Here is an 18,770-nt window from a genome sequence, read left to right on the forward strand (position 1 = left end):
AAATATGTAAATACTACTATACTACTGAATCATATGTATATTGTATGCAGGCCGGTTCAAAATAAAATTCAGCTGTTGCTTGGACATCTTCATTTCCGGTTCAAAAGGTGGGGGGAGCGACCATTTCCGGGTAGTTTTGTTAGCTAGCTCGGTTTGTGTTTGTGTGTATATTGTGTGTTTGATTTGGTTCAAAATGTCTTATAAATTAAATGCTCTTTTTAGCGACTCGTATGTTGATATAAGTCAGTACAGAGACCAGCATTTCAAGGTGAGACGCAGAGGCGCGCGCGTGTAGCGTGTTTGTGTATAATGAAATGATGGCGCTTGGGGGGAACCAGTTACATTACTCGTGTGTATGCAGTTTGTTGAGCAGCTTCGTGTTCTGGGAGTTTGTTTCAAAATTAAAATGTTTGCGTTGTTGGGTTTTCTACAGTTTTATATACAGTTCAATATATGAGTGCTAGTATTACGTGAATTAGTAAAGAATAAAGAAATGCAACATTCTGGCTGAGAAGCAAAAGTATCGCGATATTTCAGGTCGCTGTCAGTCAGTGCTACTGTGTATTATCGCGATATTTCATGTCTCGATTAGGCAGTGATGCTGTATATTATCGCGATATTTCAGGTCTTGATCAGGTAGTGATAGGAGCTGATGTATACTTCTCGTCACCAGAAGTTGTGAAATGTCACATTATACTTAAGGTTAAAGATATAATTAGGAAATAATTAAATTAACTTTTTCTTTGTCACGGCACCACAAACCTTTTTACATACTGCTTAAACTTTGCTTACTTTAGAGCAACAAGTTGACAACTGGCATGACTTGATCATTTTTGTTGACAGATTTTGTGATATTTGTGGGTTTTATTTTAATCATCAGTTGGTAATTTACAGCTCAGTGGATTTGCTTGTCAGTAGATTGTTGTTCAGCCCCTATTCTACAGCTCTCTGTGGCCTTAGATTTCTAAACTTCAAAACAAACAGTTTTCTCTAAAATGTTTTTTTTTTTTTCGTCTTTTCTTTCCAGGGTAATCGTCATGACCAAGAAAAGCTGTTGAAACAGAGCAATACGCTTTATGTTGGAAACCTTTCTTTCTACACAACAGAGGAGCAGGTATATGAACTTTTCTCCAAAAGCGGCGACGTGAAGAAAATCGTCATCGGTCTCGACAAGGTCAAGAAGACCGCCTGTGGCTTTTGCTTTGTGGAGTATCCTTTCTGAATCCGATTTGGCTCTACTGCTCATGTACACCTGAGCATCCAAGGAAGTTTAGAATAAATCAACAATGCACAATTAACATACAGATGCTGCACAGTAATACATTACTTTTTTACTTTTTTATTACATTTTTATTTTTTTTTAACAACTAGCACGACTAAATGGCCAAGCAGAAGAAGAGCGTACACAATTATCCAGAGACAAAAGCGACAGAATAGTATGTGCATGTGGGTATGATGTTTCAAGACAAGGACTAATGCTACCATGAGAACTAAACACAATGAGATGACCAGGTGTAGAAAACATGATGCATTTCTGCATCAAACACTGCTGGAATATCTCATAAAGCTTCATCTGAGCTGGTAGAAATGGACCAGCACGGCTACACCATATATCTCCTGTGATGCATTACTCAGCTCTAGAGTTGGTCTTGCCGAGCTTTTGAAAGATTAATCATTTTCTCCAAGTCAGTGGCTTAAACGGAAAAAGGAAAGCAAAGATGGAGGTCATGTGGTGAAAGAGGGAGTAATTGTTCCATTTGTGGTTGAATTCACATTAGACGTGAGTTTTGGGGCGATACATACCGTAGATCTGGATTTAATTTATTCTAGGTCACACAATAGTAAAGAGATTGCAGGTTTGCGTCATAGTTTACATCATTGCTATATAGTAACATTGTCTACTCTAAACTACTAGTATTTCATGTGTGATCCATATCTCAATCGGCCGAAGCCGCAGCTGGGACGAATACTAATGTATAATGATGAAGCTGAATTGCGTTATTATTCCTGAACACACGAAAGGTACTACACGCGGGCCGATGCCGAACACGCGATGAGATTCATCAACGGAACCAGGCTGGATGACAGAATCATCAGAACAGACTGGGACGCTGGTTTTAAAGAGGGTCGGCAGTACGGTCGGGGCAAATCGGGCGGTCAGGTGAGTACACGATGAAGATTCGGGTCGTTTCAGACTCCCCAAAACTGGACTAAAGAGCAGACACGCATCCAGTGAGTCTTACTGTATTCTCACGTTCATATGAAGCCTGATGGTGTCTCAAGCTGTTGTAACCCAGCCGTGTGCGCCGTGACGCTTTTATTTGAATCGCCGTAGCCAACCGGTCCGTTTAATCCCAGCTGGCGTGTTCCCTTTGATGTTTCTCAACAAGACCTGCTCATCGGACGGCGTTAGTTTTTCGCCTCGGTCTGAGAGACTGTTGTGTATGAAAATCCCAGGATTTCGGTGATTTTCTGAGATCCTTCAATTAGCCGATCATAATACAGTCACAGAGATCCCATATGTTTGAGGTGAACATGAAGCTCTTTGCCTTTATGATTGCGCAGCATTACGTGATTGGCGAATGGGACACTTGTGTACGGCTGCTCCTAATATTTAACTTTCTTTTTCTGACTGCCGGTACCACTTTCTCGCAGTGCTGTTGCAGTGTCGTTGCAGTGCTTTCAGTCTGGTGTTTTCTCCCTTCAGGTGCGAGATGAATACAGACAGGATTACGACCCTGCGCGAGGCGGATACGGCAAATTGGCTCAGCTACAGAGGGGCCCCGATGGACAGCAGAAATTTTAACCATTCCTAATTAGCAGTGACATTTGAAAATAGCAGTGGGTTTTTTTTTTGTTTTGTTTAATATTCATGTACATATGGACAAGATATTCAGAGGTTTCACTGAGGAAATGAGGATCCTTGCTGTGTGCTGACTGACGTATGTTCTTTTTTTAAATAAACAGTAGCGTCTTTACATTTTCTTTGTCCATGGATGATTCTGTAATTGGTATCAGTGCTGAATCTGTGTCGTGTCGTAGTGCCAGACTTTAGGATCATTCATGTATGGGATGGGACCTGAGAGGGTTATTTCTCTGACCAATGCCTATAGTTTTTATTTTTTTTTATTTTTAACCGTCATCTAATTAAATCGAATTTATTTAAGACTTGATACAGAAAATTGTTTCAACATTTATCGAATACCACAAGCCGCTCCAATCAGTGCACTGGTTAGCAGGTTTTGGTCCCTGTGCCTACCTGTACCCCAAACTACAGCTGGTTAAATATTCTCTAACAATACAGTTCCAAAAACCTGCTCCATTTAGAGAGAAAATGCGAGTATCATATTTAACTACTGAATTATGTAAGGCTGGATTTAGAATGAAGGATGAGAATTCGAAGCCCGCAGAAACACATCCATCGGTCGACCTCTAGACATGACCGCTGATTTGGCCTAAGTACCAAGTGTTCCGAGGATAAGCTCCTGATCGAGCAGGATACAGCGCACACTGATGAGTCATTCATTTTTCTCACTATGAAACTGGAATGTTGCAGAGCCTGTCAAATGTTTGGAAACAGTAGCACGTGCATATTCATTTTTTATTTATATGCAAGAAACTAGGAAATTACGGTAGGAAGATTTATACTGACTAAACAAATATATCAATGTACAGATTATAAACTTTATTTTCATCAAAAAATCCTCCTTTAGCATGAAGAAAAGCTTTACACAGTCCTCCCATCAAAACTTGCCAAAGATATTCTTCAGTAGTTGGATGTTTTTTTCAGACCAGTTCAGAGCAGCTGAAAGTACACACACCCTTCACTCAAGTAGAAGTGCAGATACTCATGTTTTAAAAGACTGGTAAAAAGTGCTGACTTCACTTTTTTTTTTTTCCACTCATGTTAAAGAAGTTTGTGCTCTGACTTGTACTTTAGTAAAAAGTAACCATTACTACCACCTGTTTTAGTGTCACGCTGTAACTGGACCTCATCTTATTAATACAAAATAATTTTCAAATTTTATCTAATGAATGTATCCAGGCTTCACATACAGAACACAAGCAGAGAAAAGATGTTCAGGAAAGTCTCTGTTTTGTTTACATCGCTGACTCCCTCTGTCTCCTCCACGTTACCCCCAGACTTCTTGTTGCCTTCTGACTGCTCATTGTGACCTCCGTAAACTAGTCTGTGGTGTGCGAGAGCCAGGAAATAATACACCGTTGTAAAAGCCACGCAATGACAGGAAATAGGTTGATGGGCTGAAAACGGCGCAATGAGAAGAAAAAACACTGACATGTCACCAAATAGATTCAAACTATAGTAAAGAATCTGGTTTGAAAATGTAAGTAGATATACAGATATTTGTGTAAAAAATGTAATGAGTGAAAGTAAAAAAGCTTGGGATCGTTTCTCATCAACGATTTGGACTGTGGTTAATGTCAACAGTCTGCTACATTGACTCAGGACTACAGTTTGCATCTGATCGCCATCACCGCACAACTCGACATCACTTATCTGTAATAAACGGACATTCGGTGCCACCCAGATGAGGACGGGTTCCCTCTTGAGTCTGGTTCCTCTCAAGGTTCCTTCCTTATGCCATCTCAGGGAGTTTTTCCTTGCCACAGTCACCACTGGTTCGCTCATCAGTAACAAAATTACACTTAAAAATGAATATGTTCTTTATATCACCACATTATCTGTGTAAAGCTGCTGTGAGACAATGTTCATTGGTAAAAACGCTATAAAAAAACAAATGAATTGAATAAAACTAAGAGCTAGAACATAAGCTTCAGGTCAATGTCTTGTTGTGTGGTGATGATGGTTCCCATTAGCTGCACTCCAGATAGAACTGCATGGTGCTGAAGTAGGGAATGGTACCTATTGGTTTAGTATTCCATTCACCTGAAATGAGTCTCCAACCCTCACTGCTTAAAACAACCCCAAACCGTTTAAGCTTCCACCTCTGTGTTTGACTGTGGATGTGAGGAAATCTGCTAATATCTTCTGTCTCCTGACAAATGTCGAATTAAACTCATCTGTCCACATCTGTCCTCCAATTCCAGTGTTTCCGAACTTTGAACAGGTGCTGCGAGTCTGCTGACTGAACCGATCCTCCTGCTCCTGATTGAAATAAGAGTTAGGACTCATCGAATGTTAACAAGAATGGTTTTATATGGTTGTTTAAATAATGACAAATAGTAGTCAAACAGAAGAAAACAGAAGCATTTCACTGAGGTCAAATTTTGTAGTTACATATCAAGTAACTAAAAAAATAAAAAAAATACAGTATCCCACAAATAGATGTCTAACCATATTAACTCTTAACTGTTGGTCATTCTGGATTCCATACACAGACAAGCACTGTGCTGGGAAAACATGTACCATCCTGTGCCAGCGCCAGACACATTAAAGCTTTGTTGTTTTGTTTTATGTTTGTTTTTTTACAGTGAGGCCATCATTAATATCGTCATTGTTCGGTCTTCATGAATACATGATCTTCTGTCTGGTTGAATTTCATACATGGGTTTAACTGGCTTTTTATTCTAACCACAAACTCGCCCTTCCAGAGGTGCGTCGTTTTTTTTTCTTTGTTTTTTTTTCTTTCAAAAAATCGTCTTTATCATGAACACAAAACACTTTTATGGAAACCGAGAAACGGAACTTACAGCTACATGCTACGGGAACTCTCAGAAGACGTTAAAAAAAAAAAACCGTTAAAGCGTTAAAGAAAGTGTCTAGAGTGCTTCTAATAAAGAGTATGAAAGATTAAAAGAATATGGCCCATTTAGAAAGCATAGTCAGTCTGGGATCTGTGAAGGAACTGTTGTTGACATGTCAAGTCCAATGGGGAGGGAAGAAAAAGTAGAAGAAAAAAAGAAAAATTTGAACCTAATTGTAACAGTACATTCAGTTAAAAGTTTGTCGTTTGTTCGAATCGCGTACAGAATGCAGTCAGGAATATAAAACGCACGTCCTTCAAGTTACATGTTGTGTATCCCACACTGCGTACATGTGGAGAAGGAACCTGAAAGAACCACTTGGTTTTGAACATGGATAAAAGATTTAGCGAGTTGCAAAAGCTTAGGACAAAGAAATGAACACAAAAAGGGACTTGTTTGTTTTCTGAGGTTGCCGCAAGATCGTTAAAAAGTAGCCAACGGGTAACGGCGTCTGTAAACGACGCGTGCAGAAGGCTGATGTTTTGGCATCTTGAAGTCAGTTTCTTTATCCAGACTGATGCCCCCCGAGGTCCTTTTCCATCGTAACCCAAAACAATACGAATAAAATCCATTGACCAGCATGTGAGCGAACATGAAACTTAGACCTGTTTTTGTAAGTCAGTGAGCTTGCAGTCACAGAGTTCCTTGTATATTCTTTTGCGCACTTTGGGCATGTCCTCTTGTGTGAACTGCAACGGTTCTTTAAATGCCAGGCACTTGCAGTACTGCAAAAAAAATACAAATAAATAAAAGAATATTAGTACATTTGGAAAACCAATGTTTTCTGTAAGTTATCAATAACACATGAGGCTCATACAGAGGTGTTATTGTTATAAATATACACTATGTAGATAAAAGTTTTTGGACGCCCCTCTTATTAGTGAATTCAGTTTTTCAATCAGACCCACTGCCCCAGGTGTTTACATTTTAGCACCTGGCCATGCAAAATATATGTGGGGGGGGGAACCTGGGACACCTGACCTTTTCTGCCATATGTGGTTCTTCTCCAAACCGTTACCACAATACTGGAGGCACACAATTGTATCGAATGGCTAATGTGGTTTAATACAATTTTGCGTTCATTGAACTTGAAGACCCAAACCTGTTCCAGCATGGGGATGCCCCCGTGCACAAATTGAGCTCCATGAAGATCTGCTTTACATGGGTTGGCGTGGAAGATCTTGAGTGACCTGCTATAGAGCTCTGATCTCAACCCTACTGAACACCTCTGGGATAAATTGGAACGCTGACTGCACTCCAGGTATCATCACCACACCTACATCAGTACCTGCCTTTACTCACACCATTGTGGCTGATAAATCACAAACGTCCTCAAACTTTCAGGAATACAAAAGCCAAAAAAAAAAACACACTTATGACCAGGTGTCCACAAACTTTTAGCAATTCGTTGTGTATCGCGTTGCAGCTAGCGTCTACGTGTTCCATTTTAACATGGAGATGTATTGTGTGATGCTGTACTTGTTATTTAAAACAATCATTTTTAATATTATTTTTACCTTCCCATGAAAACAACCTCTTTTTTTTAACTCTGCTATTTCAATCGCTTCAGGAGGAGCTGAAACGTGTGGTGTTCATGTGTTTCCCATGACGTCACAGCAAGGGTTAAAAAAGAAATAAATCATTAATGCTAAACAGATATCTTACCTCCAGAACGAAAACTCCACAGTCATTATCATTCTTCTGTTGTGGAATACCCTGAGAAAGAAGAAAACAAATGTAATAAATCATAAATCACCAATCGTTTTTTTTCCCCGATCCGATACCATGTACTTTCAAGACAAGTGTCGTCGATATTGATACTTCTGTGAAATATGTAAAAAAATATTTTATTAAAAAATCTTACTGTAAAAAAAATAAAAAATAAAAAAGTCCTGTCGAAATATTTCAACTCGTATGCAGTGTAATTCTGCTCCATATGAAATACTGTAAGATTTTCATATCTGAAATAATCTGTATAAAGTGAAGCTCTGCAATAGAACTGTGCCTCGAGCCAGAAGACGGGGGTCGTGTCTGCGTTACAGTGCCTCCTCTGCTCTCCGCAGCTATACTCGGTCATGCTCTATAGGTTGTTTTACTTTTAGGCCACATTTTTTTGACATGTTACATGAAGCTTCATCATTGTTGTGAAAGAACTCCAGATTATGCTTGTTTTTCTTTCAGTCCTGATCGCAGCCGTGCACCCGAATCCCCTTTTAATCCCCTTTTAATCTGATCCGCCCATCCCGATCTAAAAGCACAGCCAGGCAAGAAAAGTTTCTTCCTCCAGGCAATCGACCTCATGAACATTTACATGCTCTTCTGATTGTGCGATAAAAATATGTGCGACATCACTTTCATTTCTTCTTTTTGTGTGCAAATAATCTTTATTTTTTAAATCCTATTTCTCTCACTTTTATTTTATTTCTTTTTATTTTACTGGAATCTTCTGTCATCAAAACAAATTTCTTGTAAGTGTAAACATACATGGCAATAAAGCGCTTTCTGTTTCAGATTCTAAAACTGTAATACAAATCTATATCCTTTTTTCTTTTTTTTTTTTGCTCAGAGAGAGAGAGAGAGAGAGAGAGAGAGCCTCCTATGCAGTGTAGATCATTATCATAATCAATCATATGGACAAAAGTATTGGGACACCTGATCTTTTCTGCCATATGTGGTTCTTCTCCAAACCGTTACCACAATACAACACAGGCACACAATTGTATCGAATGGCTTTGGATGTGGTTTAATAAAATTTTGCGTTCAAACCTGTTCCAGCATGGCGATGCCCCTGTGCACAAATTGAGCTCCAAGAAGATCTGCTTTACATGGGTTGGAGTGGCAGATCTTGAGTGACCTGCTATAGAGCTCTGATCTCAACCCTACTGAACACCTCTGGGATGAATTGGAACGCTGACTGCACTCCAGGTATCATCACCACACCTACATCAGTACCTGCCTTTACTCACACCATTGTGGCTGATAAATCACAAACGTCCTCAAACTTTCAGGAAGAGTGGAGGGAGTTATAAAGAGCGAATTGAGAATGTGGAATGCGATACTCAAAAAGCACATCCCATACTTATGACCAGGTGTCCGCAAACTTTTGGCAATATAGTGTACTTGATTCGAGAAATAAATTGGCACAGACCTTGTTGACGGTCATCTTCCAGCCTTTTTGGAGAGCAGCGTGCTTCTTCTCTTTTGCCTCTGCTATGATGTATTTCAAAATGTTCTGTTAAAACAGGATACATTTACATTCAGTTACTTCACCAGAAAGTTCATGACAAGAGTTAAGAGATAAACAGATTGCAATAAACAGATGGAGTTTTTGGTCCTTACTTCAACAGCAAACTTGAACAATATTCCTTGGGAATCATAGAAGTTTATGTTTTGCTTAGGGACGTCCACAGTAATCAGGGACCAGTGGATCTCCAAGTGGAGGGGAATTAGCAGCAGTCTTTTAGAGAACACGTCTACCTAAAAAGCGCAGAGAACATACCGCAAAAACAGGAAAGAACGAATTAATATTCAGGACACTAATAAAAAGGGTTGCCATGACTACATTTTTTCCTTCAAGTTGTCTTCATAGCCAATCAAACCTTGACATGAGTGGAACCTGATGTTGCTTTCTGCCTTCTAGTCTATCGATCTTCTGCATTCTCAGGTGCTTTTTTTGATCACCATGGTTGAACAGAGTGGCTATTTGAGTTATTATATCCAATCATTATCGTCTCGTTTACTGCAGGATCAACAGACCAACACTTGGCATGAATGATCATGTGTACAGTTAAGGGTCTAGTGAGTGTATCTGGCAATATCGGTCATAATCTCTGAATTTACATAACACAAATCGCATTAGTTAACATTAAAAACGCATTAGTTACACTTGTTACACAGACCTGGCAACCATGATCACAACGTACTATTGAATTGTTGCATTCCGAAGCTCTGTTTATTTACCTTTTTCGTCCACCTCTTTACTCCTTCATAGCCTTTTGCTACGAGCTGTCTGTAAAAGAAGCTGTTGAAGAAATGGACCTACAGAAAAGCAAATACTTCCATTAACACTAAATAAATTGGTCCCAAGAGACTGAATAACAAAATACAAGCAGCTTTAAAATCCGTCATTTGTTCACCTTGTGGCTTGTAGCATCCATGATCAATTCACCATACATGTTTATGACCTGTACAAATAAAGCGAAAACCACACAGAGACGCGCGATAAAGCCGTGTATTAACATCACTCTCGTGCATAAAGGTATAATGAGACATGTCTTACCTGGTCATTGACCCAGTTTTGGTCTTCAAGTGTTGAGAGGTCTTCGAGTGCCAGAGTGTGCTTGTTGTAGGCCACTTTAAAGAAGTGCATCGATGCGCAGGCCAAGCCGGCCTTGTACTTCAGCACTTCCTTGTTTATCATTTTCCTTCTATACGAGGAGGCATACGGTTTAATGAGAAAACAAACGCTTACAAACTTTGCACACGGTCTTCGTCAACTTACCGGTCTTTAAAGTCACCGTTCAAGTGTTTGTTCAGGTACTCAAGAATGTCCTCCTCGCTCAGTGGAATGAAGCTCCCATACTTCCCATAGAAAAGTTCGAGGTATTCTGAGGAGAAATTACAATGTTAACAGAAGGACGGACACATGGACAAGAGTTAAATGCTGCAGGTAATCAAAGGTATACCATGAAGGAGTTCTATAACGTCTTCCTGCTGGATTTCAGCTGTAGGAGGCTGCGAGATATTCGTTTGCTCTTCTTCTGCCTCGGCGTGAGGCCGTTTGCAGTAACGGTGGTCCCTTAAAGCCTTTGTGTTCACATAAACTTCATACATGGCGTGTTCAATTTCCATGGCGTCGGTGTCTGTGGGCTGAGCCGTGGTCGTGATGCTGCCGCTCTCTGCGGCAGGACCTACGGATTTTTCAGTACAGTCGCCGTCTGAGGTCGGACTGCCGTGTATGCAGTCCAGAGGTGTTGTAGGATCACAGTGTGCATCCAAACTGGCTTGCGTTGTACTGTGCGTGACAAAGCCGGGCTCGTTTGAGTCGCTGAGTGAAGTGCAATCGGCATCGTTGCTTTCACTGTTAGTTTGCGGGCTGTTCTCCGGGCTGATCGCAGTGCCGTTGTGCAGAAGCGGAGGTTCGCCACTCAGTGTCAGGCCTGGTTCAGGAAGTGTTACATGTTGCATATCGCACACAGTCATAGCGTCCGTCGTGTCCGATGCTAGGTCTACGAAAGCAGAGCTTAAATGGCTGTCGGTCGTCACCTCTACTTCGTTCGCCACGTCCTTCTTCCTGCGGCCGCGTTTCTTCGTGACTGGCCCATGACCCAGCGCGTGAGCTTTGCTGTTCGGCCCACAGCAGTCGCATAACTTGGGCACGCGTTTCCTCCGTGCGCGGCCATTCTCCGACATCTCGGCTGCTGCCGGCTTTGCCTGGTCGGAGCTGTTATGAACTTGGACTCTCATGTCCAACCTTGCCCATTCCTCCAGGCCCTCTGTGCTGGCCTTTGCCTGCCTGCTCTAGCAGATCTCCACCATCAGGCTGCTCCCACGTGGATTTCAAGTTGGACCTGTGCAGAAAAAAGAAAACGTCACACTACAAGCACTCGGGCCGATGTTATTCAGCGGTTCTCACAGCAGTGCGTTACAGTGCTGCCATTCTTAATCCTCTATCTTCACTCATACAAAAAAAAAATAAAATGACAAGAGTACACAAGCAGTAACTGATTTCTCAGATCACACGATTGAATCCTAATGACCGTTGATTTGCCATGCATTTCTTACAGAATTAATTTACAAAAAATGTGATGGCACATAAATATGAAATGGTTTTAAGTGTCCAGATCTTAATCAGAAATGACAAATCCATTCTCAAATGATGATGTTTCAGGAAGATGGATAGAAACGTCTCTTTTAGCTGGTGAGTTTTTACCCTTCCAGCCCGTTAGAGATGAATAATCTACTCTTTCCTGTGCTCTACTAAGTGTGGCTCCATCCAGCTCAAATAGCAACACGTTAGTACATACTCCTGGTTAATTACAACAATACAAGACAACACTTTCAATTTCTCAGGACACAACACGCGACCCTGCAGCCTGCACGCATCCCAGAGTTCCATATTACTGCCCCAGTGTTTACAATTCAGCTAGCTTAGTGGCTAGCGAGTATTTTTTTATTTCATTCCCTCTGCTGGCCATATGCCTGACAGAACTAAGCATGTACGTATTAAATCACTTAAGTTGACCACGTAAAATCAAAAGGCAAAATATATGTGTGTATATATATATAAACAAAGAAAGAAAGCATACCGTGCTGCAGCGTTAGCCTAGCTGCTCGAGAGTCTATACGGAGGACACGGTTGCTACGTTCAAGTATAACAGCGACGCAAGCACACGAGCATTCAGCATTTATTTATCTCTACATGTGTGCGTCATTGTCACGGAGCAAACGCGTCTGCGACAAATGCTGCTGAGACAAATCGCGCCTGCAGCATTCAAATCGTTACATTTGTATGTTTATAACGGGATCTTCTGTCGCGCTAGTAAACCGACTCTGTCGCAGGATGATCGCGTCACGCGGTTGCCGTCACAGCTGCGAACAATGTCTCCCTCTAGTGGACGGGACGAGCTGCATCCGCTTCTTTCGTGTCGATTGTTTTCAGGCGCTGTACATCCTTTTCGTTTTGTTAACGCACTCTTAAGGGCGGTTCATTCCCCGTTCATCACTTAAATGTGTAAATAAAGTAAAAACCCCACACAATATGCAGTATTATACTGTATACATATATCAGGGGTGGGCCGTCAGGGCAAGCAAAAGCCTACTCAGAATCACTGATTTGCATTTTAATAGTTTTGTCCATGAATATATATATGAAATTATTCCCGTTAAGTAATTCTCTCCATTTCATAGTGCTTCTCTCAGATGTGCTGCTTCCTGTAGTGTCTGTTTACGTTGGAGTTTCTATCCAATTAGATTTCAGCCGTGACATGTTGCCAGTTGGTGGCACTGTGGCCATCTAGCAGTTCCACGATCACAATTTCACGCCTTTTTATTGGATGATCAGAGAGCCCACTAGTCAGACTCACAACCTGCCTCTGTAGCAAACTGCACAGGCTCAAATATATTCACGTGGATTCAGGTGTTTTGTTGTTAAGCTTTTTCATAACCCATTTATACTTTTGCATTTTCATTCCTCTAGAATTTGCAAAAACCCACACGATTTGCCCTCATTTCAAATCCCCAGGAAAACAGTAATGCGTGGGAAAAAATGCACCGAAAACTCAGGGTCATTTTATGAGGTTATATTGATGCTTCTGCTAGAGATGATGTAAGCGGGTGGTGCGGCTGCGGCTGCAGTTAAAGGAGACTCGAATTGTGTTCATTGTGTTTCTTGCTTTACAATGGCATTCATTCCCACTGGATGAGATCCCCGTCTGTGATGCTGTGCCCTGTTACACTTTGCTTCCCTATAATACTGATGGTTTCTATAACTGTGGCTTCATAATGATGGAATTAAAAGGATTGACACCACCAAAGTGTGAAATGCATGGCATGCCGCTGAGTTTAACACGCACCGCATGATCTATTTATATCTTTCTAAATGCCTGCCTGGTCAAGGAACAACAACCTTTGATGGAAAGGTTTGAAATGAAAATAATATCTGCATGAGTGGGATTAAAAAGCAGTTCTGCACACATCTATCGTTGAGACTTATTAGCGAATTATGAACTAAAGTGATGTTGAATTCACACAGCATGTTCACAGCGCTGTCAATTCTCCCAGTCAGAGCATATTGGTAGAGTTCAGGGTTAATAAATCATGAGATTAAATCCAAACACAGATACATAAATGTTGAGACAAATTTATTGCACTGTACACTCTTGTCTATTTGGCTGATAAGGAGCAAAAGTCTAGAGCAATTTATAACAGGAATAAATCAGTCGTGCATTGTTTTGAACAAAACATTAGGAATTAATCTATACTATTCAACCTCTATTCACGTTTACAAAATGCACAATGTGTACTCTTTAATTTGATTATTAATTGTTCAAAAAACAAAGCTTTTTTTGTGAATATTCATATATTTGTATAGTCTGTGTCTGTCTGAAGACTTTACCGACGTATAATTTTCAATAGGCTTGATCATGAATTTCGTTAAATGTTTATTTGTAACAACACAAGTGCAATATTTACAGAAGGTATAACATTTTTTTTGTACAACGGAAACAATGAACAAAATGAATAAAAAAAACACATGGCGTTTGTAACATTGACGCAAAGGTAATTGTTATAACCATTCCGTAAGCTGTACATTACTGTTTATAGCAATTTTTTGGCACTGATGATGTAATTCATTTATTCATTTGTGTAATAACTGTAAACCTGGGTATGGGTTCATTTTGCTGCGATTCCAACAAACCCTTCACGGTTATAAACTTCACCTGGGTGTTGTGTTCTTTGTCAAAAAACAGTTGGATGCCTGGTGTGGAAGATACATAACACAAAGGGTTTGTAGGTAAATATATAAGCACAGAGAATGACATAAATCATGGATTTCTTTTTACTACATCACAATAAATACTTGAAGATTACAGTAGACTGTAAGTGGATGATAAAAATGTTGAAAAATAATTTAGAACTATACTTGCACAGCACAAAAATGTAACAGAATTGTAATAATACTAAACATAAAAAAAAAAAAAAATGAATACATGAACTAACGTGGTAAAAAAAAAGCAGTACACGGCTCTCACTACACTCTACATACATCAGTGCTACACATTTTTACATGATAAAATACATTTAAATAATATAGGCTTGAAATTTCTTTGAACATTTAACTTACAAAACCTTTTTTAATGAATTGTATTTTGTTGTTGATGTTGGAAATTTAATTGAAATGCCATTGTCATGCAGTGTAACTCTGTTTCCAAGCAATTACTAAGAAAGGAAACACATTTTATAGGGAGAATTGGAGCGTTTGGGATGTTTATGATGGTACTTCAAAACTGTACAGCCTAGGAAAAAAAAAAAAAAAGAAGTTAATATTAGAAATGGAGAAACAAAGAGTGGATTACAATACAATTTGATAGTGTGGTGTTTGTGGTACTGCCCGATATTGTGTGGTAAACAGCTGGAATTTATTAATTTATTATAAAAGTATAATAACTGAACCATAATAATGACTCTGTGTTTGTGTGAGTTATTTAGACTCTAAAAGAGAGTAAATTAAAATGAAACATGGTTTATTACAAATTAACTCTTTGGCTAAGCTTTCACTGGGGTGACTCTCATGAAATACACACACACACACATACACACACATGACTTTATCACAGTGCTCAATTACTCAAATTTTTTTTAAGTATCTGAAATTTATCAGAGTATTTTTATTTTGCAAACATGTATAATATCTCAAAGTCACGCTGCTCTCTATAGTCCTGGACATGATTCCAATCCAATGCATATTCTTCTTCTTTTTTCAATGAACTCCGGCTTCAAGGTTTCATAAAAGAGGAATTTCGGTGAAGATACATAGACACTGTTGGTGTTAAGCATTGCCTGTGGTATTAGTGCCTGCTTTATAATGTTTAATGTGTTGTTCTGTACAAATATGCATGGAAGCATCCTGGAGTCATTAAGATACACTGTATTGTTCCACTGCTAACAGCTTGATGTAAAATCATTTAAATCGATTAAACCCACACCATTGTTCTACATAAATTAATAACTAAATATGGAAATACTATTATTACTAATTATTATTATTATTATTATTATTATTATTATTATTATTAAATAATACAGCAGAAATGAGTGGTAGCATTTTTATTCTAGCTCTGATGAAGAGTAAATTCGGACCCTGTGCTGATTTTGGAAGGTGATTTTTTTTTTTGCTGCTTTCAGCACAGCTTGGGCTTTGAAGTTGGGTTATTCATCATAATCATGTTAATGACATTCACATGCTTTGCGCTCTGCTCTGTGGAACACTCAATCACAGAGTTTGTTTTCCAGCTGGTTCCACTGTTTAATCCTTACCTCCATCTCCACACACACACACACACACACACACACAGAGTCTGGATGTAAACAGAACTGCTTTGGTGTAGATCAAAGTGGCATCATTTGCTGTTGTAAAGAAATCTAGTGGAACTTTGGCGGCTTCTAATGGCTTTTCCGTCGTCCGGAATGGACCTCGGGCTCAAAAGTGATCAGGGTTGCGCTTTTCATTAAACAATGAGCGAACACATCTACAGTGGAGCGAACGCTGAGGAGAGGCTTTACCTTTTCAGTGTAAGAGTTAGTGTGAGGTGGAAATAGTTGTGGGATACACAACACATGCTAGTGTTTTTTCTTGCTCCCAGGACACATGACTCCACTTATCACCTCATTAGTCAGTCCTTTATGTCTTAAGCATGCGTTTGTTAGAGCAGACAAGGCACTCGCTGGAAAGACGCCCATGTATAGCAACCTTTCTAACTAAAATCCAAACTGGTCACGGTTGGCTGTAACATTGTCACGCTGAATTCAATTTCTGGATTCGGAACAATTCTATGTGGCACTAATAATTACTGCATAGCAACGATTCTAGACTTGAAAACAGAGCGGCCGAAATCATTTTCAATAATTAAAACTTAATGTTAATTTATCAGCATACTGATTGCATAACCATGACATATTTTACCTTAGGTCTTGAATATTTAAGTTTTTATGAATATATCTTATGAAGAACATATTGACCTTATAGAGTGATAGGAAAAGACATGCGCATGTCTCCAAGTTTTTTTTTTGCACTTCTTGCCACCTTTACATGCTTTACATAAAAAAGAATTGACACAAACCAGCCTTGTTTATCTAAACTCAGCCTTATAAGAATCACATTTGGGTTAATTTTATGAACTATCAGGAGGCACAGGCTTATTTGGTCCTGTAAGCCTTTTGCAGTAAGGATTGATTTTAGAGTGTTTTTAGTGTGTGTTTGTACCTCATAGTGGCGTGCCATTAAGCTGTGGAGTGTTTATCATTCTGGCCACCGAGGGCCCACTGCCTGCTTCAGACAGCGCCTGCACCTGCACCTTATACACACACTTTGGCTGGAGCTGCCCCACCCTGGCCGAGTGCTGATCCTGTAAATGAGTTGACATAGGGTTAGAAATCTTTACATATATACTATGACATTGTGCAAAGTTAAAACAGAGATAAAAACATATCAGTGAAGTGTTTGCTGAGACACTATCATAGATAATGACTGATGCTTGGTCTTGTATATTTTCTATACAGAATTCAGAATGGGTAATAAGCTAACAAACCCAATGTACAAAGGTACATTGATTTAGCAGAAATCATCAATGTATGCATCAAAGTGTGTGATTCAGTGTCCATTTTGTCAAATTTTAGTCTCTTCCTGTTTCTAATTTTCCTTTAAGATGGAACTAATGACAAATGTTGCACAATGTGTCTAATAATAAGCCCTTACTCACAGGTGCCAGATTTAGCGTTTGAGAGATGAGCGATTCTGGACATTTGTTCCCACGGCAGCTGGAGATTTTGAGCCAGGAGAACTGAAATCCTGTAATGGGTGTTTGGCCTGGTGTGGTCTCAGACACCTGCCAGCTGAACAGACCTTCCAGCGAGCCATTCACCGTCTGAAACACTGCTAACAATTTCTCAGGGCGCTGGAGAGCTTTCTTTGCCTGAAGATGGCGCTCTAGGATAAAGACAAGCATCATCATCATCGGCAGCAGCAGCAGAACCGTGCCACAGACATTTATTTCAATCAGTCTATCCTAAATTCCTCTAAAATTTTTCCAGACTAAGCAGTATGAAGCTGTTGTATACAGGGAATGTTTAACATGTATGTAACTAAATTAGGCATGAGACTACTTCTTCAGATGGAACAATTTGTGGTTGTGTTTTTCCAATGTGTGACAGTATTGGTGAATGGATACCACACAACCTTTGGAAAAGCATTAAGCGGCCAAAATAGCTTTTTATTGTATTGCTCCAGTGTTGGAAAGTTGAATAAAACAACATAAAAAAGTGTTTTCTCCTGTTTTATACTAAAACCTTTATTGTGGTTGAGTTTTAAATTTGTGTTTTAACCTAAGAGGTCTATGCTTTTGCCAATTTCTGATACTCAGACTTGATGTTCAATTACAACCACCCAATTTTAAGGCCTTTCAGACCAATGAATCCAACATTTTCCGCACACAATAAGTCATCCCTCTAACTTAGAGGGCACAGCCAATTTTACTCTCTTGGCTGATAGTACGCACTTTAGATGACCTCTGTTGTTTTTACTGTCAAAGTTAGTAATTTCTATCTGTGGTAATCAAACAGCCCAAAACATGCTAACAGGCTAAAACCTTGCCTTACCATCATTGGCACAGGACAGTAGCTTCTTCCCACGGCCTTTCAGCGTCGAGCACTGTGGGGTAGTGACAGAGGTCATGGCCCCAGCCTTCTCCCCTTGCTCAGAGAGGGGTGTCACAGTTACTTTGTACTTGCAGGCAAAGAGAAGGTCTGTGATGACAAAATGTGTGCCCTGAAGGAAAAGTAGAACATGATGTAACAAATTGTGACACTAAATCTGCCCAGTGACAGCAAAACTCTATGGAGTGAAAGAAAATGAAACATAATAATAAAAAAAAATCCTTGAGGATACGGCCATAAAACAAGGATAAATTGTGAGAACTTATCTGATGCAATGTATGATCACTGAGTCTGTGAGGCTAAATTTTACCCAGCTAATGGGAAATCAGACACTGATCCCTTTAGCTGCAGTGTATTTGTGTCGTATAAAAAATTCTGTCGTTTTCACACATTTTCATTACCTCCTCTACCAGTCCATGACTGATTACGTCTGGAAACATAACACTCTTGGCTGCTACAGCATTAAATGCCATATATCTAGGCTTGAACAATAGTTTTATGGAAACATAGGAAACCCAGTGAATAAAACTTGCTGTTATATGAGCAGATATTTATAGACAGTGTGCAGGTCTTGATAATGACCTCATATCTTTAGTGTTAGCCACTGAAAG

At 39.6% G+C, this 18,770-nt stretch overlaps 3 protein-coding genes across 3 annotated transcripts in view; 1 reads left to right on the plus strand and 2 right to left on the minus strand.

Moving 5' to 3' along the window:
- The first annotated feature begins 110 nt into the window (after positions 1-110).
- ncbp2 (nuclear cap binding protein subunit 2) lies at positions 111-2,980 on the plus strand. Its single transcript, XM_046857432.1, has 4 exons — positions 111-268; positions 1,028-1,209; positions 2,023-2,161; positions 2,708-2,980. Exons 1-4 carry the CDS (start codon positions 194-196, stop codon positions 2,804-2,806), a joined length of 495 nt encoding a protein of 164 aa, XP_046713388.1. The 5' UTR covers positions 111-193; the 3' UTR covers positions 2,807-2,980.
- A 2,179-nt stretch (positions 2,981-5,159) lies between these two features.
- Positions 5,160-12,306, minus strand: senp5 (SUMO specific peptidase 5). Its single transcript, XM_046858337.1, has 10 exons — positions 12,036-12,306; positions 10,413-11,297; positions 10,229-10,334; positions 10,007-10,154; positions 9,864-9,911; positions 9,688-9,765; positions 9,067-9,204; positions 8,876-8,959; positions 7,393-7,443; positions 5,160-6,452 (listed from the first exon to the last, which is right to left on the minus strand). Exons 2-10 carry the CDS (start codon positions 11,191-11,193, stop codon positions 6,327-6,329), a joined length of 1,560 nt encoding a protein of 519 aa, XP_046714293.1. The 5' UTR covers positions 11,194-11,297; positions 12,036-12,306; the 3' UTR covers positions 5,160-6,326.
- A 1,566-nt stretch (positions 12,307-13,872) lies between these two features.
- Positions 13,873-18,770, minus strand: part of anos1b (anosmin 1b) — a 36,539-nt gene continuing 31,641 nt past the window's right edge. Inside the window, exons 11-14 of the mRNA XM_046858267.1 lie at positions 18,103-18,271; positions 17,208-17,434; positions 16,712-16,853; positions 13,873-14,744 (exon numbers count right to left, since the gene is read on the minus strand). Of these exons, the coding sequence (XP_046714223.1) occupies positions 16,713-16,853; positions 17,208-17,434; positions 18,103-18,271 (537 nt within the window). The 3' untranslated portion in view covers positions 13,873-14,744; position 16,712. The remainder of the gene's footprint in view (positions 14,745-16,711; positions 16,854-17,207; positions 17,435-18,102; positions 18,272-18,770) is intronic.

The sequence above is a fragment of the Silurus meridionalis genome, chromosome 9 (genome assembly GCF_014805685.1).
Source record: "Silurus meridionalis isolate SWU-2019-XX chromosome 9, ASM1480568v1, whole genome shotgun sequence".
NCBI lineage: Eukaryota > Metazoa > Chordata > Actinopteri > Siluriformes > Siluridae > Silurus > Silurus meridionalis.